Source organism: Nilaparvata lugens, chromosome 11, assembly GCF_014356525.2.
Source record: "Nilaparvata lugens isolate BPH chromosome 11, ASM1435652v1, whole genome shotgun sequence".
Classification (NCBI taxonomy): domain Eukaryota; kingdom Metazoa; phylum Arthropoda; class Insecta; order Hemiptera; family Delphacidae; genus Nilaparvata; species Nilaparvata lugens.
In genome coordinates this window covers 23,122,373-23,146,757 of record NC_052514.1, presented here as the reverse complement: position 1 = coordinate 23,146,757, position 24,385 = coordinate 23,122,373, and the positions used below count along the sequence as shown (strand labels likewise).

The window sequence follows — 24,385 nt, the reverse complement described above, 5'->3', positions numbered from 1 at the left end:
CAACCGATAGTATGAACCAATCCTAAATGTAAAATCCTACTGCAGTAGGTTCAACAATCGTATTTGGCTCTTCATAATCTTTGTACATGCTTGCTTCAGAAAATTTTCAAGTATCAGAGGTTGACAAAGAAGGTCTAAAGGATGGGAGGTTCAAAGGGTCAAGAATTCGGGGAATGATTCAGAGGCTGATTTGCAAGAGAGGAGGATTAGCACTTCTCAAGTCCTTGCAAATAAATCCTTTGCAAAATGTTATTATAGGAAGGGACCGATGAGCAGTGGATAGTGATTTTTATTTTCTCATATCACTTATACTGTAATTGAATGGATTGGGAGAGGAAACATACAAATAACTTTGAGATATTACCGGTACTCTCCCAAATACCGGCTTAAAAATGAGATATGCTACAAGCTACACAGTAAGAGGAGGGAACTGAAATTAATTGCAAAAGAATATAGGTTAAATAAAATTAATAGAGTTTTGAACTTTCGGCACCATGTTGATGAATTTGGAATATTTACCTGATTTGAGCAGATGAATCCAAGATTCTTCAACATGCCTGAGACTGTAGGTGACATCGTTGGCCTGCAATGACGATTGGAAGGGAGTTTGCTTGCCTTCTTCGTGAGACTGTACTGGAAAAAATAATACAATCAACGTTCTTCATACGAGATTAGGAATTTCAACTAGTGGATCAAATTCACTTGTTGACTGTAATTAATTCTTCATTTTTTTAGTTCCTCGATGGCTTCATTTATTTCATTGTATTAGAATCAAAGAGCAAAATCAAAAAAGAGATTTCCATATTCCAATTACCGTACCCTAGGCTACTGCCATGAAATTCATGTACAGCATAAGAGGCTTCTCAATTATATAGGTATTTTGCTTTTTTATTGATTATCTCATTCCAATATCAAGAATCAGCCAACTCAAGGAGCAACTGATCAGCCCAGAAGATTTCTTCGCAGGAAATGTTATTTCTTCTCTTCTTCGAAATGTATTTTTAAAATAGCCAACAATCATCTATACCTAACACCATTTTTAAAAATCTATTATGAACTTAGATTAACTCAGATAAAGCTTTTAATTTTTTGAAAAATACATAATTATACCATTTCTAATATTTACAAATTTCTTCATTCATTAGTAACTGCAACATGTTTTATAAAGTTTAGATACTAGAATGACGACTTGCAGACTATATTAATTGTGAAAGATATGAAATATTTATTTACTGACATAATATATTACTCATTTTTAACAGCCAGCAATAAATTCCATGCGACTAAAGCATTTTCCAGTCAGTGAGTAAATATGGTAGGTCTATATTTTTTACAATAACTAATACAGTCTGAAAGTCATGATTCCAGTGTCAAAACTTATAATCATAATTCATTTTCGATGAGTACTGTAGCCTATAATAATAATAAAGTATATATGATGTTATAATAATGTAGATATACAAATTATCTAGAGTGTATAATAAAGTTTTTCTCCCTGAGGGGAATGTTTAATGAACATGTAAAATTATAATAGTTATTTGTATACCGGTACCGTATGTAGAATGAAAAATAAAAGTTTTTTCTCCCTGATGGGAAAGTTTGATTCTACTTAGGAATAAAAAACATTTTTCACTTGTGATGTACACAACATTTTTCTTCCACCTACATTTATAGAAACTGCAAATTAAATAATTTTAATAACTGACATTTTTGATGACAATGTTCTTTTTTAAAACATAACCTAAAATGTAAAAACAAAAAAGTAAAAACCGGTCGTCTGGCTGGCACTGTCGATTGCGCTATCTATCGGCAGAAGTTGTAACAAATATCAGCTTGAAACAGTGGCCGACTCCAGTTTGCGCATTTCAGATTGGAATCACAGATGAAATAGTTAGGCTATTTGTGCAACTAGTGTGCGAAGTGCCAGTTTGCTGTACCGAAAGAAACGTTTTCGCCCCACTTGGATGTAATGAGCTGGTTTACGTGCGTCATATGGAGACCGAAAGTGATTGTTTTCTGACCAGGCCGGTAAAATTTTTACGGCCCTAGGGCTGTAAAATAACCTTGAAGTCAGCTGATTCTGATTTGATGTGAACGTGTTTACAAAATAGTTTATGAAACGGAATCAGTTTATGCTTCTAGAATTGAATAACGTTTTTGCAATAAGATACTATCATTTTATTTGGATGAATGAAATACAATAATGAGATATTATAAACTATTCAAATTCAATTTTCAGAGTATAATAGAATCTAACCTCAAACCTCCTAGTACAGCGTTTATCATGGAACATGGTGGATAAACAGAATCATTTTATGCTTTTAGAATTCAATAAAGTATTCTGTAATAATATACTATCATTTTATTTGGATGAATGAAATACAAATAATGAGATATTATAAACTATTCAAATTCAATTTTCAGAGTATAATAGAATCTAACCTCAAACCTCCTAGTACAGCGTTTATCATGGAACATGGTGGATAAACAGAATCATTTTATGCTTTTAGAATTCAATAAAGTATTCTGTAATAATATACTATCATTTTATTTGGATGAATAAAATACAGATAAGATATATATATTATAAACTATTCAAATAATTCTATTTTCAGAGTAGGATAGAACCTCTAACCTAAACTTCCGTTGACATTCAGATTGGCCAAATTTCAAGTGTGCTAAAACAGCTGATCAAAAACTTTTCATTCTTTGTGTTTATCATTCAATAATCAAAACATTTATAATAATATCATCTTATTGTCATTTGGAAGAATAAAAAGTATAAACTCAATCTCTTACATAATTGAACATAATCTTTTAGGTTATTTAGACAAATCAGAATAAAAAATAAAAATACTTGGACAATTTCTTGATATTCAGATTACCTCAGATTTGCTAGAGCTATGACCTTCCACTTTTGCTTTCGGAAGTGCTTATAATAGACAATTATTCTCATATATATATATATTGTTTATTTTCCTGTGTGGCGAAAAATAACGTTCTCACCATGGGCAAAAATGTTTTTCCGGCTCTCAATCTTCTCTAGTCCTCGGCCTACGGCCTCGGACTTGAAAACCGATTTCGAGCCAGAAAAGTCCCATTTTCGGCCCTAGGTGCGAAATATACTATTATGCCCGAGCCGTAGGCGAGGGCGGAATGGTTTGTTGGGTGCAGCAGAGGAACTTTGCACACGTGTTTCACATTAAGTTTTTCCTACAGTTACCATTGAATATGAAAAGTGGGTAAAATTGCCTGAAATGCATCAAATGTATATCTGTGTAATTGTATTATCAATAAATAAAATAGAATGTAGTATGTGTGTTTGAATGGCTGTGTGGTGTGTGGGTGGCATGTGGTGGCTGTCATCCACTGTTGTCCACCCCATCAAGATTCTTATAACGAGCACCACCACACTATACCACAGTTACCAACTTAATTTTGATTTTGCTGCACTGGTGCTCCATATAACCTACTATTTTGCATTGCCATGTTGCAAATCTGGAGTGCATGAAAAATTTTTCCTGCACTAGAGTGGAAAAGTGATTCTTTGCGTTCTGTGATCAGTGTTAAAATGTAAAAACAAAAAAGTAAAAACCGGTCGTCTGGCTGGCACTGTTGATTGCGCTATCTATCAGCAGAAGTTGTAACAAATATCAGCTTGAAACAGTGGCCGACTCCAGTTTGTGCATTTCAGATTGGAATCACAGATGAAATAGTTATTTGTGCAACTAGTGTGCAAAGTGACAGTTTGCTGCACCGAAAGAAACGTTTACGCCCGAGCCATAGGTGAGGGCGGAATGGCTTCTTGAGTGCAGCAGAGGAACTTTGCACACGTATTTCACATTAAATTTTTCCTACAGTTACCATTGAATATGAAAAGTGGTTAATTATGGGTAAAATGATGGCTGAAATCCATCAAATGTTTGTGTGTGTGTGATGCTGTTATTAATAACAACCTTAATTCATTTAAAAATTAATAATCCAATTGAAGTTGAAAATTCTCAGCCAAAGTTCTCATTTTTATTCATTCAAGAATCAGAAAAAATACAGATAGAACAAAAAATTCAAATTCAGAATATACGCCAACAATATGGCTGTACCGACAAGCGCGCGACCTAGCGGGAAGAATCGTACCTAAGTTTGTTTCATCCAGCTAAAAACTACAGAAACAGGATTCAGAAATTTGGACTTTTGCTCAAATTACCGAGAAAAATGCTCAAAGTAAACTAAAAAATATTCATAAAAATAACATAGACAACAGATAATATTTATTGTAGTATTCTTATGTTTTTTTATTTATATGGATATTGAACGGTAGTCATTTAACCTCAAAATTCGAATTTTATAATGTATATTTGCTAGGTACTTCTCTCATTGCTTGCAGTTGAAATAATAATTATCAATAGAAAAGAGCTATTATTTATTAACAAATGATGAGAATTTGTGAACGATGATTATTCAATTATTATGATTTTGATGAACATCATTCTTGTTTTGGATTTCTAGATTGGGATTTTATCATAAATGTAGGGTAGCCATTGAAATGATTCTTATCTAAATCTAACCACAGTCATTTTTACCAACTTAATTTTTGTTTTCGTGCACTAATCCTCCATATAACCCACCAACTATTTTGTGTTGCAAATAGTTGCAAATCTGGAGTGCAGAAAAAATTTTTTCCGCACTGGAGCGGAAGAGTGATTCTTTGCGTTCTGTAATCAGTGCAGGAATGGCCACTTTCCAAGGTAACTGTAGGAAAAATATTTATGTAAATAGCGGTGGCCACGCATGCGCAAATGTTTACCGGACCGAGAACTGGAGCTACGGTTACCGTAACTGTAGCCACTGCGTTTTCAAAACGTAGATAACTGTAGAGTGGTACCATTAAGGCGCGCTTTCATTTGTGCGTAAACTTCTGCAATCGATGACGAAACAGAGAATGAAAGAAATGCCTCTACTTTGTGATGACGATAAGCATTGTTGACATTCATATTGTCCAAATTTCATTTGTGCTATAACAGCTGATCAAATAACTTTCCATTATTTGTGTTTATGTTTATTGACCGAGGGAAGTGAGCAAAGGTGCGTTTTCTTTTGTGCGTAAACTACTGCAATGTTGATGACAAGCATTGTTGACTTTCATATTGTCCAAATTTCAAGTATGCTAAAACAGCTGATCAAATAACTTTTCATTGGTTTTATTATTCAAGAATCAAAACATTTCTAATAATATCAACAAATTGCCATTTAAAAGTATAAACTCAACCGCCCCCATTGAAGCATAATTGAACATAATTTTTATGTTATTTAGACAATTTTAAATCTATCGAATATGAGGATCTTGAGATCCTCACCCTGGCATGGTCAATGAGGGCATTTATGCACAAACGATAACCCAGCTTTAGATTCAAGTCGACGGTTTTGCATTTCTCTATATGTAAGATGTTTATTGACCAAACTTAGTGAGGTGTATGAACTCAGATTCTCTTTCATCTGTCTGTATGTATGTAATGCATTTACGGCCAAATGCAATGAGAGAATTCTATGAGATTTGGCAGGAATATTCCTTTTTTAACTGCATGTCAATTTATACACAAGGTTTTTTGGAATTTCGCATTTTAAGGATACTCTGAAGATAGGAATAACAAGACTATAGAATTATTCATAAACAATCAGCTCACAAATGGATTATCCATTTCATGCATTACACAGATTTCTGGAGAAGCTGGTGAACAGGTGACACCAGATACTTGTGAATGAGGAAACTGTGTGAGATCTATTGTTCACAGAACTACTAGTATGATTATATTCATGTTCCGCATTTACTGCAAAACTGCATGGAATTTGAATTCATTTTTATGCTATTCAAAATACCAACCGACAAATATTTCTCGTCTGCGATTCAAATCTGAAACGCCCAAACTGGAGTTGGCATTGTTTCAAGCTAATCATTTTTGCTACTTTTGTTGATAGATAGCACTATAAGCAGTTCCAGTTAGTCAAATGGTTCTTACTTCCCACATTTCAGGTTGTATTGTGAAATAAAACTTTGTCATCAATAATGTGAATTTTTAAAATTATTTGAAATTTGATTTTTAGTTTCTGTAAATGTAGGTGGAGGAAAAATTTGGGGAAATCACGAGTGAAATAGTATATTTCGCAACTGGGGCCGAAAAGGGCATTTACTGACTAGAAATTAGTTTTCAAGAAAAGATTGAGAGCCAGTAACACATTTGTGCCTGTGGTGCGAATGATATTTTTTGCCACACCAAAAAATAAAATAATTTATAAGTGAATAATTGTTTATTAGGCACTTCTGAAAGCAAAACTGAAAGGTCATAGGTCTAGCAAATCTGACGTAATCTAAATATCAGGAAATTGTCCAAGTAGTTCCAGAATTATCCACCAAGTTTAGTGGTTTATTTATTTATCCAATCATTCAGAATTACACAACTTACAGAAAAGTGAGTCTTACTGTGGTTAAAACAGTAGTAAGACTGAAGACTACAATATCCATTCTTCATTAGAGGTTAATGAAGAATGAGTATAGTATAAGTTCTATTATACCTTGAAAATTGAATTTGAATTGTTTATAATATCTTATTTTGTATTTCATTTATGCAAATAAAATATTGTTACAGGCTTCTGCACTAATAAAACACTTGAGGGGATCTATACTGATTAGATTTATTCCTTACAACACTATAACACACATAGGTAGAATAGAAATAAATATGAACTGATCACTACCTGATGAATTACAAAGAATAACCACAAGCTTATGTTACTAGTATAAGAACTGTATATGAATAACTGTTACCAAGAAAAGTAACTGTTAAAACAACTACAAAAATCTATTATCACTTTATTACATCTCACATGATTATCACTTTATCAATAGTTTGTCACAATGAGAAGAAGCGAACAACCCCGTTGTAGTTTCTCAACTCTACTCGCCGACTGCAACATGCGCCATTTATATAGGCAACAGAACTTTCGAGAAGGATCGGGAGGTGTCGAACACGCCCGACCAATCACAGTGTTTTGAAGGTTCTGGAACACGCTTGTCATTGGTCGACGTCTCCCTGCATCAAGATGAACTCACACGAATGATCTAAAACAATCCAGAAGCCCCCTGCCTCTCTGCCTCCTCTGTGTTGTTTACCAGAGACCCCTCACCGTCTACCATCCTTCTAAAGGCCTCATCCATAGCAATATTATCTTATTGCAGAATACTTCATCCAATTCTAGAAACATAAACTGATTCCATTTCATGAACTATTAAAAACGTTCACATCAACATCATCAAATCAGAATCAGCTGACATTCAAGGTTATTTTACAGCCCTAGGGCCGTAAAATTTCAACAGCCTGGTCAGAAAACGATCACTTTCGGCTCCCATATGACGCATGAAAACCAGCTCATCACATCCAAGTGTGGTAAAATAGCATCTTGTGTCACATGGACAGGTAGGAGCTTTTTGCAGGCGAGAATGATGTTTCTAGTTGAGACCTTAGCCGACACTAGAATTTCATTAGAGCACTGCAAAAGACATTCACGTCCAGGTAACATATGCTATTTCTTGTCATAATAATCCAAAGAAGAATGATTGAGAAATAGAAAACACTACCTGCTTGTGATGAAGTTACGACATGCATTCTTTAAACATAACCCAGTTTACAAATTCCAAATCAGGAATTTCGTATCCTAGTTAACAAAACTTCCACCTGGAGTGCTGAAGCGATTTTTTGTAGCGGTTTTGCTATTCCTATTTCAGAACTAGGAAACATACTCAACTGTAAAGAAAACATATGATCTCATTACAGTAGAGTATACTGTGAAGAGATCATATGGTTATTTGTTCTACAATCAGCTGTTTACCGGCTTGATTTCATGCATGGAAAACAGCTGGAATTGAATATCAGCTGTTTTCCATACATGAAATCAAGCCGGTAAAACAGCTGTTTGCAGAACAAATAAACATATGATTCTCATTACAGCATACTCTACTGTAATGAAACCATATGTTCTCCTTACAGTCAAGTATGTTTCCTAGTTACAAAGTAGAAACAGCAAAACTGCTACAAAAAACCACTTTTAGCACTCCAGGAAGTTTTGTCAACTTCCACAAAATTCCTGATTCAGAATTTGTGAACTAGCTTATGTTTATAGAATGCATGTAGTAACTTCAGCACAAGCAGGTAATGTTTTCTATTTCTCAATTATTCTCCTTTAGATTATCATGACAAAAATAGTGAATGCTACTTGGACGTGAATGTATTTTGCAGTGCTTGTCTTTTTCATGCATGAAATCAAGCCGGTAAACAGCTGTTTGCAGAACAAATAAACATATGACTCTCATTACAGCATACTCTACTGTAATGAAACCATTATTTTTTCTTTAGAGTCGAGTATGTATCCTATAGTGAGTTCCACGTTATAATGGCAGTGTTTGATTAGTAATGGTATTACTATACTTGTCTATCATTCAACAAGTGGATAGCACTATCTCTTTCTCGCTTTACTCTTTGCCAGGTCATCTCTTAACAATGAAGAATCCTATTATATTAAGCGAGCAATTTATATCTGTATATATTTTCATATTTTGTTATTCATATTTATTTATATCTGGTTATCTATGTCCAACGGATCTCGAAAACGGCTTCAACGATTTTCACGAAATTATGAACATAGTGGGTTTATGATATAAGAATTCGATTGCACTAGGTCTCATCCCTCGGAAAACTCGCTGAAGGACATGAAAAGGATAACAATTATTCATCCTTGGAAAAACAGATGATAATTTTGTTGTCTGTCGAAACTGAAGATGCGTGTGTGGGAGGGAAACAAAATTATTTCCAGCTGTGTAATCAATCAGCAAGAAATATTATCTAGAAATGTTAATCCACTTGATCAAAATAATCTGATTTGTTGACATGACATGATAATCATTCTAAACTAGAGTATATCATAATTTTCAAAGTTAATCATTATTTGACAATTTTAAATGATTAGTGAGTGCTATTTTGTCATTCAATTTGGCTTTCAAATAATCTAAATTAGAACTTTTTTGTTTTCGAATGTTTGGACTGAAATTTGAACCTGAATTCAAGTGTATGGAGCATAACCTACTTTCTGGACTATTTATAGTGTATGAATCAAAATTCGAGGAAGAAACAGCTTTGGGCTGTGCCTGTTAGTCCTTCCCCAATCATTTTAGAGAATTATTGTGTTCTGTTCATCAATAGTTTATAGATAAATAACGAGCAACGCTCGGGGCCTTGATATTTAATAATCAATTAAAATAATATTCCATCTAAATATTATGAAAATTCATTATGGAATTATTTGAAAATATAATTTCTTGCTTAATAAAATATAATTGATTATTTAAAACGAGAATGAACCGTTGATATTACATCAATAAACCTGTATCAGCTACCGTCTATAGAAGACATTGACAAAAAAGAGTATCAGCAACTGTCATTCTTTTTCTCCACTGTCATTATGAAGTGAAAGTTACTAATATTTCCAAAATAGGAACTGCAAAACTGCTAAAAAAAACACCTTCAGTGCTCCAGGTGGAAGTTTTGTCAACTTCCACAAAATTCCTGATTCGGAATTTGTAAACTAGGTTATGTTAATAAAATATAATATGCATGTAGTAACTCCAGCACAAGCAGTTGATGTTTTCTATTTCTCGATTATTCTTCTTCAGATCATTATGACAAAAAATAGTGTACGTTACTTGGACGTGAATGTCTTTTGCAGTGCTCGAATGAAATTCTAGTCTTGGCTAACGCCTTGACTAGAAACATCATTCTTGCCTACAAAAGGCGCCTTCCCGTCCATGTGATGTGAGATACTATTTTCTCCCGCAGGGAAATCAAACTTCCCCCACAGATAGAAAAAGCTATATTTTTCACTCTATATATATATATACACATAACTATTATAATTTTAGATGTTCCTATTCATATGTAGCCTATACAATTTTCTCATTGGAAAAATGGGATATGGATAGATTGGTCAAAAACATAGGCTGATACAACTAATTCATCTATATTTATTATTTATGCTGATGTTATTGAATGGAACATTATTTGATTTGGATTGAGTTTGGGACGCTTACCAGTTCCTTCCTGCTGTGTTTGCTGTTGCGTTGCAATTTCACTGAAGAACAAGTTGGCGATTTCGGCATGCAGCGCGCGAGTCGTGTCTTGCTGCAGCAGATATCGCTTGCGCGCTGCCTTCGAGGTCAGTTCGTGCTTCCAACACAGCAGCACTCGACCGCTCATGAACTTCTCTCTTAGTAGATCGCCTGTGAAAATAATATTCCATCAATGATACTTCAAAGCCAACGAGTCATGTGGAGATTTTATCCTTCTATGGAGAACATCAGATAACGTTTAGAAGTTGAGAGCTGAAATAATAACAATACCCTCATACAATAGTAGAACTATACGATTTCCGGTAAAAGGATTGCCATGTTCTATGAAAAAATATCCATTTTGTATTCCCTTGAACTCGTTATATTATAATGTAATGATAATATAAGCTACTCGTTATGAAGATAACCCGTTACCCAAACTATAGGCTTATGCTGAAAAACAATTTCCTTGTCGTTATAATATTGGGGTTCCACGGTTATGGGAGAACATTCCAAACACCAAATGACCAGGAAACAGTTGAGTAAAAGATCATGCGGAAAATTAAATTTCTGATTCCTTCGCTTAAACTGAGATTTGGTTGTCTGGAAGCATAATGTTGTATCAAAATTGAGGCATAGTGCGAAACAACAACTCATTGGGTGCTTTGCGTAATAGATTTCGGAAGTTGTTACGCCAAAGTTTTCTGATTGAACATTAAGAATACGGTAGTTGAAGCGAATAGAGTGAGTTCTTGGGCATGTGGAGGCTGAGTAGGAAAAAAAATTTTCTCTCAAGATACATTTTTTCAGTACTTTCAGTTCAGTACATTATCTGGGGAATATGTATTTTTGGACTTTTTTATTTGTATTTTCTAGATTGTCACACAATCGTTTTCCAGTGCAAGGGTTCTTAACCTTCTTTATTGATCAAGGATTACATTGTTTCTCTTACATCTGTTTCTAGTGGATAGGAAGATTGATAGATGGATAATAATTGTCTTCCTATTTGCACTTTATATCATCAAGAATGATGTGGGCGAAGTTGAGGCAACAAGAGCCCCCTCTTCTACTCGACCCACACTTGGTAGTGTTCATAGAAAATATTTATTTCGATGTGATTTTAACAAACTCTACTCACGACTCATCATCTTCCTCAGAACAGAGCAGAAAGTCGAGAAGTTGAATAAGCCATCAGTGAGCTCGAGCACATCTCCAGATGTGGGCATCAACAGCTCCAGCAGTTCCGTCTCGCTCAGGCCAAACTCAGAAATTGTCAGCAGCGAGCTCAGCCTTGCCATTGCTGTGCTGCCAATGTCTTCCGCCAATTCATCCAACGCTTTCTCCACCTGAGTCTCTAGAGTTTTTTCTGCAATAGGAAAAGTGCACAATGTACCTTCAACAGACAAGCTAATTGATTGAATCAGCAGAATCTTGGTAACAATGGAAAAGGAATAAGTTTTGAGATGATTAAACTTTACTTGTATTATTCTTCTAGCGTCCACTAGTACCACTACCTGTGTAAACAAAGCCATAGTGTATAGTGTATGACAGGTGGTTAATGGCAACGTCAGCACAGGTAGGTCTCCTACACCAATAAAAACACTGGGATGGATGGATGGATGAACTGGAGAAAAATGAGTGGTGTTCTTTGTGATAAGAGAGTGAATTGTCAAATGAAGGGAAAAGTGTATAGATCAGTTGTGAGGCCAGCTATGCTGTATGGAACAAAAACATGGCCCATTTCAAAGAAACAGGAACGAAAGATGGAAGTGACTGAGATGAGAATGTTAAGATGGATGTGTGGGGTTACAAGAAGAGATAAAATAAGAAATGAATTGATCAGAGGCACTGTAAAAGTTGGACCACTGGGAAAGAATATGCAGGAGACAAGGATGAGGTGGTTTGGGCATGTACAGCGACGGGAGGAGGATTATGTTGGACGAAGAGTGCAGGATTTGGTTTTGGATGGTGTGAGAGGACGAGGTAGACCTAGGATGAGGTGGGGAGATAGAATAGCGGCTGACTTGCAGGAGAGTGATTGGAGGAGACAGGAAGCATTGGATATGGCTTTGTGGAGAGGCCGACTAAGAGGAAGGAATGCTGACCCCATTTAAATGGGATAAGGCACAGCCAAAGAAGAAGAAGACTTGTATTATTCTTATGAATTAATATCTAGTCAGGATTACTGTATCATCAAATTAGCATAATCAGGAGTACTGTGAATTGATTATTTATGATATAAGGGTGAGATCCACCAGTACATTCTTGGTTTCTTTATTACAAATAGCATTTTATATAGTAGCCTATACTCCATACAATTATTGAATATACAGTACCAATACATTGTATACTGGAGGCCTACTCATCTCTTGTTTCTCGGTAATTCTCATTATGATAATAGTTATTTGTATATCTAGATTGAAAAGTGCTGTTTTTTCTCCCTGAGGGAAAAGTTTGAAGCCCGAGGCGAAGCCGAAGGCAACAATTTTCCTGAGGGAGAAAAAACATTTTTCACTCGTGATATACACAAAATTTTTCCTCCACCTACATTTTTATAAAAACTGCAAATAAAATAATTTTTCTCTGTAGTATTGAAGCTGAACTTGAGTAGTTTTGAATGTTTAATGAAAATGTTTCAATTTATGTAGTCATCAATCCCCAGTAAGGCTATCAAAGATGATAAAGAGGCCTATCGAAATGAATCGGTATTTCCTTATCTTAAAGATTCATTATGACAAAGTTGAGTCTTTTTACTCAAAATTTCATTTTCTTTTGTGCTATAAAAGATGTTAAAATAGGTTGTAGCTCGTTCAACTCCATATGGTTTAAACCAGGTCTCTGAACCGACCTGGGAGATGACCTGGAGATAAGCTGAGACTGGACTTCAGAGGGTGTCTCGCTGGTTGAGTGAAAATCTGCTAACATTGAACCATGAGAAAACCTTCTTTCTGATCTTTTCGGCGACTCAACATGTACAGCCAACAGGAGATGAGATAGTAATCAAGAATCAACGGAATAACACTTCATACACAGTTCACTAGAAACAGTCACAGAAATACCTGGGAGTTACAGTGGACTCTTTTCTGCACTGGGATCATCATCTCAATGCGTGAGACTGAGGAAGACCATCTACAGATTCAGGATTCTGAGGACACTGGTCGACAAGGGATGTCTAAGAGTTATCTACTTCTCTCTAGCACAGTCCGTCATGCTGTATGGGATTGTAGGATTGGGAGGTACAAGCTTCTTGCACATCGAACCGCTCCTCAGGGTACAGAAGCTGATCATGAGGGTCATCAACAAGAAGCCTCCACGCTATTCATCAGACCAGCTATTCAATGAGTTTAACGTGGTTGATCCATAGAGAAACCGTAGAGATCCGTGGTTTACCATAGAGAAACAATAGCATAATAACTTACGCTATTGTTTCTCTATGGCTTCACTCCAAGGAGATACTATGCAGATTACTCAAGAACCCAACAACATTTCAAACCAGAAACCACAACACGAGATACAGGAATCTTCTCATCACCAGTGTTGCAAGGAAGGCACTATACCAGAGACATTTCAATTATTTAGCACCAAAATTATATAATCTACAACTTGCAAACTTTAAACGAATTAATCATCCTAGAGAGTTCAAAACAATAGTACACAATTGGTTGATGAGCAAAGGAAGACAGAACATAGCAAACATTATTTCAAACAACAACTAACCACCCAATGACTACACTAACTAATTAATAATACGCACAAAAAAAAAACAAACAAAACCTACTCTAGAGCATGGTACGCCATAGTGGAGTAAGTCAATTTCCACACAGAAAAAACTAACACAGGTAGAGGACACATTATAAGAATTTGTTGTAACTAACTATTGTATGTAATTTATCTAATATTTTGTGTAATTGAAGTTGTAGTTTCAGTTTTTTTGGGGAATAAACATTTATTTATTAGCTGATTCAATATTGCAACACATCACAATAAATGCTATCACAGATTATTTGAGTTAAACTGCTAAAGCTTGATTAAGTTAAATCACAGATTTAAACTCTTTACTTATTCCATGGTTAAATTCAAGTCGAACTGCCATTGAGCATAGGGCATAAAAAAGAAACCCACAATATCAAAAATAAAGTTGAGCAAACCTGGGGCAGGCGGTAGTTCAAGATAGCACTCGGCGGCGCGGAACTTTTCTCGCTGGACGGGAGTCAGCTTGAGGACGTCCGGTGTGACTGCCGTGGTGGCGACGATGTGGACATTGGACGGCAGACTGATGGGCAGCCATGACAGGGCGGCCACGATATCCGAGTCGAGGGGGTTCAGTCGGTGAAGGTCGTCGATCAGGATGATGACGAGGTGGCCGGCGCCATCCGGTGCGTCTGCGTCGAAACGACGCACCTATACACGTCAAAAAAATACTCTTGTTTTGTGAGGTCTCATGCAATGTTCTTTTGCCATTGGGCTTTAAGCCTCTTGTTCAACTCCCAATTGATGGAAATTAATGAGAAATTACATTCATTCAAATGCTAATGAAAGAATAATTATTTTATTGCGGTGGCAATAATAAAAAACTTTGCAATATTGTAGGTTCATCTGAATTATTAGCTATATGTAAACCGGAACAGGCAATAGGCTAATCCTTGCTTGTAAGAAGAAGAAGAAGAAGAAGAAGAAGAAGAAGAAGAAGAAGAAGAAGAAGAAGAAGAAGAAGAAGAAGAAGAAGAAGAAGAAGAAGAAGAAGAAGATTATTTTATTAATGATAATTTACTGCATTTAATTTAGATTTTTGTTTAATAATAATTATTTGTTTATCCTTTACCATTAAACAAGCAATTTCTGTTTATATGTTTGTATTTCACCGGATCTCGAAAACGGCTTCAACGATTCTCACGAAATTCAGAACATAGTACCTATTGTAGGTTTATAATATAACAATTCGATCACACTGGGTCTCATCCCTGGGAAAACTCGCTGAAGGACATTAAAATGATAATTATTATTTATCCATGAAAAAACAGTTGATAATAATTATTTTGTCGTCTGTTGATGATGGAAGTGAGTGAGCGAGTTCATGTGTCAAAATTATGACTCAGCTGTTGAACTTTTGTAATCATTCAATCTGGTACTTAGTGCCTATGCAAAAAAAAACCGGGTTATTTTTAATCCTGATTAATTCCAGTAGAACCATATTTCTGAAATGGTCTTCTTTGATTTGATTCATGTGAAATTAATTGAGATTTAGATTTAACCGGCTTTTGTGCAACCGGGCCTTAATGAGGGAAACTTTTGCAATCCTCTAGGAATCAATCGCAATTCACTGTGATTAGATAGAACATTCATGTATGCATTTCTTCTTTCGTAATAAATTTTTTATGCTCTTGTACTCCAGAGCGAAGCTCGGTCCCCGATATTAATGAGTTAAGAATGATATTGTAGCATACATTTATTTGTATTTCTGTTGAAGATGATTCAGTCACGAGAATCAGTGCCAAACCATATGACTATTTTTTTCAGGCGTTTCTAGACGAGTCGGCGGGGCAGAAAGCTCTCTGAGATTGGCTGATTATCTGCTGATTCTCAAGCGCTTACCCAATTAGCCAATCGGAGAGTTTACTGCCCTGTAGAATCGTTTGAAAATGCCCGAAAAAAACGCTTCATGTGGCTTGGAACTTGAGTTGCAATTGCAGGGTCGTAAGGGCAACCTGTCTTTCTCTTTAATAATTAAATCATCTACAATCATGCTGGTTGAACGACTAACAGCAATAAGTAAAGGGAAGGAGAGAGATTAGATTAGATTTATTTATTTATGTATGTTACAATATTTACTGGCTTATACACTCATTTACATTAATGACGTTGATGCTAGTTATTCAACGAATTCAAAGAGATTTAATAAGATTGAAACTTCCTGTGTTGTGAATTTGATGTTGTGGTAGTGATCCATATGAAAACGACTAAAATTCTAAGCAGAATCAAAAATTCATTAAAGCTATTTGGCATACTGATTTCAGTTGTTAAACAATTATGAATCCTTAGAAGACATTGAAAATAGACTGACCAACGTCTGAAACCAGTTGTTGACATAGAGCGGATCGAAGGAGGCATCGCGCGGTATGCAGGGAGCGGACGGCTGCAGAAGCAGAGTCAGCTGCGAGCAGATGATACGCAGCAGCTCCAGGTTGTACGACGAACGGGGAGTCATGCCGGCGAACCGAATCACGCGCAACGCTTTCTTGCCGAACCATTCTTCGCATCTGCAAAACATGCAAGCATTATGATTGAAAAGTGGTAGATAATAATATTTTTTTCTTGTCAGTAGACCACGAAGGCAAGAGACAACGTCAAGGAATGTACATAAAATAAATAAACAGTACCTGACTGCTACGATATCTATTCATGATATCAGATACATCTACAAAATCATTATCATTTATCAAATTTGCTCGAATATGTCAATAGAAATTGGTATTATACTTATTTTACTAGTTGGTACCAGCTCCTACCTTTATAATTGTTGAGTACAAAATTATATACGTGCATACCAAGGCTTGTAGGCTAATACTTGTAGCACATATATAAAAGTATTGTCTGTGTTTGTTGGTAAAATTCATTTTTTGTGGAGAAGGATGTCCTAAAATAACCCCTAGCTTGTTCATGAGTGATAAAGAGAGTGAATAAACATTATCTTTTAATAAAGATAATGTTGAGAGATGAAAAGAAATGGACTTTCGCAGTTTCGAGTTCAGTTCCTGAATCATCAACAGATTAATATTATCTCGTGGTATCTTCATTTACTGTCTTGAGATTATGATGGATAATGATGAACTGTGTGTTATTGAATTAATGAATTGATAAATGGATAATTATCATAGCAGAACAATGAGAAAACCGATAGCTCGAGGTGGACGTTCTGCCTGGAAGAGCAAATACTTCCCATATTATTCAATCTTAGCATTCATATTATTTGATATGAAGGTGATAATCTATTCTGAGTAGATCTAATCTGAAGATGTTGATCTGTATTGAGAAGATTAGAATCACCGCATACACTCATATCACTAGAGAAGATAGAGACAATTCCAAAGATAAGAAAGATATCACATGATGTTACTCACTTGACATAAATAGTGTTTATAAGTGCAGTCTTTCCTGATCCATGTCCACCCTGAACTAGGATTGGTCCATGGCGAGTGTTCGCTGACGTCATCAGGTGTTTGATGTGGTCGAGAGTCGGACTTCCAGACCAGTCGACCTCTTTCAGCGTCGTGTTTACATGCTTCTGACACAGCGCCAAGTGAACTAACGCTTCTTTGAACACTTCCTGAACAAGTAAATAATCTTAGTTATTAATTGGTTAATTCTATTAAATGATTGAGAATTGACATTATTGAAATACTCTACAAACATCAGAGAATAGAGCTTGCTCTCATTCATTCTAGTTCTCCCATCCCTGCGTCCAATTGAATTATTGGATCAAGACATTCATGAATTTATGATATCAGATGAATAAAATTACATTTTTACTGGATATGTGAAGGTCCTGCATGAGAGAAACTTGTAAACCGCAGATAATAGTTGTAAATAATTGTATAAATTTTGACTACTTCCTTTAATGGCAGCAATAATAATGAAAGGAGAACACGATACGGGCGAAAGCCCGTTGCACATTGTAGTTGATTCATAATTCATTCTGCACAGTAATGTATCCCTTCATTTGAGGAGAATATTATTTTATAATAGAAATAATATTTATTATACAATCTTCATAGGGATTATTGTTGATTATAGTATGCTTTGAACTCCACTGAATTTCCACATCCAACACATCATTTCTACTTCATCAGATAAGACCTCTTCATCTGATCAAGTTCGAATGTTAATGTAATGTAACTACAAAAAATACAGCTTGAAGTGAGCTAAAATGTATCTTATCTTATGTTATTGGTTTTCCATGTTTGCAGATATAAAGTAAATGAGACCCTATACTTGTTCTGTAGTCCATATTGTTCATCATATTCGATCATTATCACTTATACTAGGTTCATATTGGCTGATCATAATTATCAATATTAATTCAATAAACCCAATTCAATTAATTTACCTGGTTTGGCTTATTTCTAGCATTGATTTCAGGATTTTCTTCAATGCTTTTATTGATGAGCATTTTGAGTTTGTCAGTGATTGTCTCCTGGAAAGTGGATATGTATTCGTCGTGCTCGTTGAAATCCGGGTCGACTCCTCCTTCCTTCCAGGGCACGCTGTGCGAAAAATGAAAGGTTGAAAATGATTTATTTCATGAAGCAGGAGGTATCATGAAAGATTGAATAGTAACTGCAGGAAAATGAAGTATGATAAGTAGCGTTTGAAAGTGTATAAATCCTCATTTTGATTTCCATTGGAGTATTCTCTGTAAAAGTCAGAGATGTTTTTCATATTCTGAAAATGAGAGCTTGGATAGAGGATTCTGGATGATTTGAACAATATAAATGAAGAGTATCCATTTTGATATAAACTTGATTTGATTTATAGGTTCAGGCATCTGTTATTATTAATGATTTGATTTTTCAAATAGTAGAAGGAATAATAATTATTCCTTCTAATTCCTTGATTGAAAATTTTTGCCTTTCAGGAAGGTCATTGATTTTGATAGCCCTTCAGTACCATATAATGTGTACAAAATGTATTATTGGACCACAAAATCTGACAAAACAACACATTCACTCTAATCACTCCAAATCACACATTCACTCTAGAAACACCATGAAATGAAGATACATTATTTGGAACAATTACCTTATGATAGATTATGCTTTCATTCTCAATTCACATGATTATGATTCACATCCTTCTACGAATGAAATTATTCCAATAATCACGAATCGCTCTATTGCGATCAAGTGGGTCTGTTTATTTGTCAAAAGTATTTTCTCAAGGAAAGATCAAACTAGAATACGATCTCAGTTGAATATTTTAATTTATTGATTCGTCAGATCAGCGCAATTAAACATAAGAAACATACCATTATTGAAACTTCTCTTTCTATCCTAAAGATCCCAACATAACGGTCAGGTCGATGTTTAGCTTTTGGTTTAGGTCGCGCTCGCAATCGACCTCTATGTAGCAAAAACCCATTGTGAAGCATGGAAGCAAACAGAATCGTTAAGTCTTGATTAAGGTTTAGCACGATGTTTCATCAAATAATGTTTTTATCAGTGGTATCGATCAAAACATTTCGGTTCAAACCTAAACCGGGACCAGGAGCAGAATTGAATGTAACAGACAGACTGTCCGAAACTTATATTGTCCCTTACATCTATGCTTTCCAGAATATTCTGTCGAATATTTCTAATATGAATATGGAATATTATGAATATCGAATCCATATCCTTATCTCATAATATCTCCATGCCACCCAAAATATTTTTGAAACCGTTGTAGTGTTCCATTTATTTTTGCAGGTACAGTACAAGAAGACCAGCCAAACCACAGAGCAATAACTGAAGGCGTGACCAGATTGCAGTATTTTCAGCTGGCATGAATAATGGAATTCGCTTCCTCTTCAGATGTCACTGATGTTAGATTATAGTGTTCGGATTTGTGGGCGTGGGAGCAGTCACTGACAACTGACAGTTTCATCCCTTTCCGCGTTTTCATCTGCAAGTGTTCGCTGCTTCGGTTTTGATATGAAAGCAACACATTATTCCCAGCACTCGTCCGAGTGGACGCTTTTTTCTCCCATTCACAATTCAGTAGCTACTGTACAGATGAATGGGACGAACCCGCTCCGTATGGAAAACTTGGCCAATATGTATTACAAGTTGAATTCAATTTGTAGTGATTAATATCATGAGAAACTGCTCAATCCGAATCTGATGAAATTTCAACTGAAAACTGAATTGATTGAATGATTCAATCAATCCGATCACTTGTGAATATTTTTATATAGCTTGGAAAATCGATTAATTGAAAAGCCTTTTGAAAAGCCTCATCGACAAACATATCCCAGAAGAAAATCATGAAAAGGCTGATGAAGGAATTGGAATGCATTATATCTCTCATTCGACATCGTCAAGTTCTCATTTCTAAGAAAGTGAGAGGTTTGTTGTGGAAATCAACAAAATGACCATCGTAAACAGTACGTTATTCTCTAGGCTCAGAATAAAATCTTCTAGATAAATCTGTTTATTCGGTTTTTCCATTAGTCAAGAAACGTCTCATTTGTCCTTAATATAATAAATAAATAAATAAATAATTTTATTCATGGAGGCAACAGGTAAAAACCCATTTTGCCTCCTTCACACATTACAATCATACACTATACAATCCAAAAATGTATTTCAAGAATTAAGTATGAAGAAATGTTAAAAAACAAGAAATGTAATGTAAGTGAAATAATAAGAAATGGAAATTGAATGAATCAAAAATACTAACAAAAGTATGTCAAATGAATGAGAATGAAATTAAATATAAGATTTTAACAATTTTAGAAAACTTGAAATCAATAAATAATTACTGTATTCAATTAATCAATTATCAATAAACTACAATAAATTAATCAATAGGCCTGAAAATAATTATTTAATTGATCAACAATTATCAATAAATCACAACAAATAAATCAATATTTATAATGAGGAAATTGCAAAGGTAATTAATTAAACCCTGAACTTTAAAACTTAATAAAGTCTGTTGATTCAAGTTTAGCCTACAATGAAAAGAAAAATAGAATGTCTGTGAATCACTACCACATAAAATTAATGAAATAAAGAAATGCAAATCACGAAATGACAAATCACATAATATTATCGACTAGATCGCACGCCATCCTACGGAATTTGTACGGGGAGAACCAAAAGATATCCAAGTGCTGAGAACAACTATTGAAAATTCTCTGTGCTCTATTCAGAGGAGAGTTATAATGACTCACCGTTCTGGAGCGTGAGATATGAAAAGAAAAGGTCGAACGGCGAGCAATGGTATTTATATAAATATTAATTTTGGAAAGCAGATACGGAGAATCAATTTTGTTATTTAAAAGATTATAAAGGAAAGAAGAGATTTGACGTCACGTCTGACTTTCAGTGATTTAATTTCAAACATACTTCTTAAAGAATTGGTAGGGTAATCAAACGGGCAGAAAACATTGTGCTTTTTATAATAAATACATCTCAAGAAATTATTCTGCATTCGTTCTAGTATTTGAATCTGTTCATTATAATATGGATTCCAAATTTCGCTAGCATATTCCATCAGGCTTCTTACAATTGATTTGTATAACAGTACCAAAGGCACTATGTCTCCAAAGGGTGAGCATGTCCTCAAGATGAATCCCATCTGCTGATTAGCTCTATTAGATATGTAATCTACATGTGCATTGAAAGAAAAATCAGAACTGAAAACCACTCCAAGATCCTTGAACGATTCCACCTTTTCTAATGGTATACCATTTATATGGTAAACATGTATGAAAGGAGAAGACTGTCGAGTAAAACTCATGAATTTACATTTTCCTACATTTATTTTTAGTTCATTTGTAACACACCACTTGGACAAATTGTCAACGTCAATCTGTAAATCATAACAATCTCTCAGATCATTGACTTCTTTGAACAACTTGACATCATCTGCATACAAAAGACATTTTGATTTATTGATAACAGATGGGAGATCATTGATGAATAAAATAAAAAGGAGTGGCCCAAGGTTAGAGCCCTGAGGTACCCCCGATGTGCACTCAAAGAATTCTGATTTATATTGTTGAATTTTTACATATTGTTTTCTTGCTTGAAGGTAGCTCTGAACAAGATGAACCAGAGTATCGCAGAATCCCAACACTTTAAGTTTCTTATCAGAAGTCTATGGTTGATAGTGTCAAAGGCTTTTGATAAATCTGTGTAAATAACATCAGTACGCCCTCCATCATCTAGAACATGTGACACTTCATTACTAAAAACCATAAGATTGGAAACAGTGGAGCGACGAGGTAAAAATCCATGCTGCTGGGGTGAAATAATTCTCTGACCCTGATCATAAATTATGGAATAAATAACTTTTTCAAAAACTTTAGAAAAACAATTTAAAATAGAAATTGGCCTATAATTTTTTATATCATTTCTATTTCCAGATTTGAAAACTGGAGTAACCCTTGCCACCTTCCATTTGAAGGAAATTTACCCGTCCTCAAAGATAAATTAAAAATAAATTTCAATGGCTTTATCAAGACTGCGGCACAGCCTTTAACAATAAAAGTTGGAATCGCATCAGGACCCTCAGAGCAGCCAGACTTAAGCTCATTAATCGCAGACAGGATGTCATCAAAAGAGACTGACCCAACACCCCCATTCAACAATGAGCAGCACTCAGACATCTCAGGAACCCCCTCTTGTGCATCAGGTGTATCAGCCTCATAAACAGATTTAAAATATTTAGAAAACCCATCGACGATATTTGCCCCATAGTAGGACTCTCCGTCAAGTGTCATGGTCGACTCCACAAAAGAAGTTTTTCTTTTCGAATTCACATACTTCCAGAAATTTTAACATTATTTCGCAAACTATTTTGAATTCTACTTAAATATGCCTCATAGGCTGCTGAAATTCTAGTTTTAAGAGATGCTCGTAATGTTTTAAATATATATCATGATAGGGTGAAGTTCTTCTCTTTCTTGAACACTTATTCTTCAATTTCAAATCAGATATGATATCATGTGTGAACCAGGGAGGATACTTATTATTTGAAAAAATCACCCTCCTCTTAGGAATGAACTCATTGAAATGATGGTAAAGTATTTTAAAACTTATCTACTGCAGAGTCAACGTCACCACTACAAAAAACGGAATCCCAACTGCAATCACGGAGACTAAGATAGAAACACAGATGTATAATAATGCTTTCATTGAGAAAAATTTGGTTTAACCTAACATTTCCAACTCAACAATTCCTTTGAGGGAATGGAGGAACATAAATTCAATTGAGCTATTCAAAAAGCTACAGTATCAATAATGGTATGATTGATATGATCACAGATCTAATGTTTATCTAGTCTATGATATGATCAAGTCAGTACTGATCAAGTACAGATAATGAAATAAAAACTATAATATTTCTATTGAAATTGGCAATTAAATAAACAAACAGACTCAACAGCTCTATTCAGATGGAACATGATTTTTAAAGAGATACTGGATGAAATTGGAAAAGTTTCGAGAAGAAAACCAACTCAAGTGATAAAAATGGACGGAACAGTTTCCAGCAAGAATCATGGAGTAGAAATAAGTGTCTAAAGTTGAGCAAGCAATTGCGCTATAACATCCCAAAGAATTGATGGTTATTCAAGAAAGTTTTTAAAATGCAGCTATGAAGCGGAAAAATAGATATTTCTAAAAATTTAACGGTTGACACTCCGCTAGAAAAAGTAAAATATAGAAAAATAGAGGAGCTTGAAATGTAGAGATAGATAAGAGAAATGAGAAGAAGAAGAGGAAGAAATGAAGACAGTGAAGAGGAAAGAGTGAGAGAGAGAGAGAATAAACACATTATTTGCTTCCTGAACTGAAGTGGTGTGTCTGTCTGTAAATGGCCCCAGTCACGTAAAGTTCGTTCAAGAAATGAAATGGAGGCGCTTCCTTCTTGTAAAATAGGAGCCTCCTTCATGTAATATAGTTCCCCAGGCCTGGCTCCTTTGGAAAAAGTTTTGTTTCTTTTACTGTACTATTGAATATTGCTATCAGATGGAAAATTCAATATCCATTTCCAAGAATATTCCCAAATACAATATTCCATATTCTTTGCCAATTTTTCCCCTATAGGATATGATTCCTATTCAGCGTTTCCTATTTTTGAAATTTCTCTCTTGATATTGATTAGGATGATTTTTATTAGTTCTTCAATTCAACCATGCATGGACTTTGGATATAAATAATACAAAAGTATGGGGGTCGGAGAGTGAATGATTTATGAGTTGTGTGACGAAGACTTGTTTCAGAGGGACAAAGTTCTTATTTGTTATGCTACTATCCAGGAGAATGGATTGGATTAATAAATTTATATGATACCTTCGCAGATCAGTTTCAATATTGAAATCATAAATGAATTTGATTCGAACAAATCGTTCGTTGAGTTGATAGCTTCCAAAATTCGTATTCTTAATTATAAATAAATTTGTACTTTTGAATTTTTTGTTAATTCAGATGTAAAATCATTCAATCCATTTTAAATCTACAAAATTAGGAA

General features: G+C 34.8%; 1 protein-coding gene across 1 annotated transcript in view; it reads right to left on the bottom strand.

The window, feature by feature from the left end:
- The window catches only part of LOC111055704 (NACHT domain- and WD repeat-containing protein 1), a 47,587-nt gene extending 28,398 nt beyond the window's left edge, over positions 1-19,189 (bottom strand). The window contains exons 1-8 of the mRNA XM_039437903.1: positions 19,173-19,189; positions 18,255-18,411; positions 17,269-17,474; positions 16,212-16,407; positions 14,299-14,551; positions 11,289-11,516; positions 10,133-10,321; positions 520-633 (exon numbers count right to left, since the gene is read on the bottom strand). Coding sequence (XP_039293837.1) covers positions 520-633; positions 10,133-10,321; positions 11,289-11,516; positions 14,299-14,551; positions 16,212-16,407; positions 17,269-17,474; positions 18,255-18,317 — 1,249 coding nt within the window. The 5' untranslated portion in view covers positions 18,318-18,411; positions 19,173-19,189. The remainder of the gene's footprint in view (positions 1-519; positions 634-10,132; positions 10,322-11,288; positions 11,517-14,298; positions 14,552-16,211; positions 16,408-17,268; positions 17,475-18,254; positions 18,412-19,172) is intronic.
- Between the last annotated feature and the right edge of the window lie 5,196 nt (positions 19,190-24,385).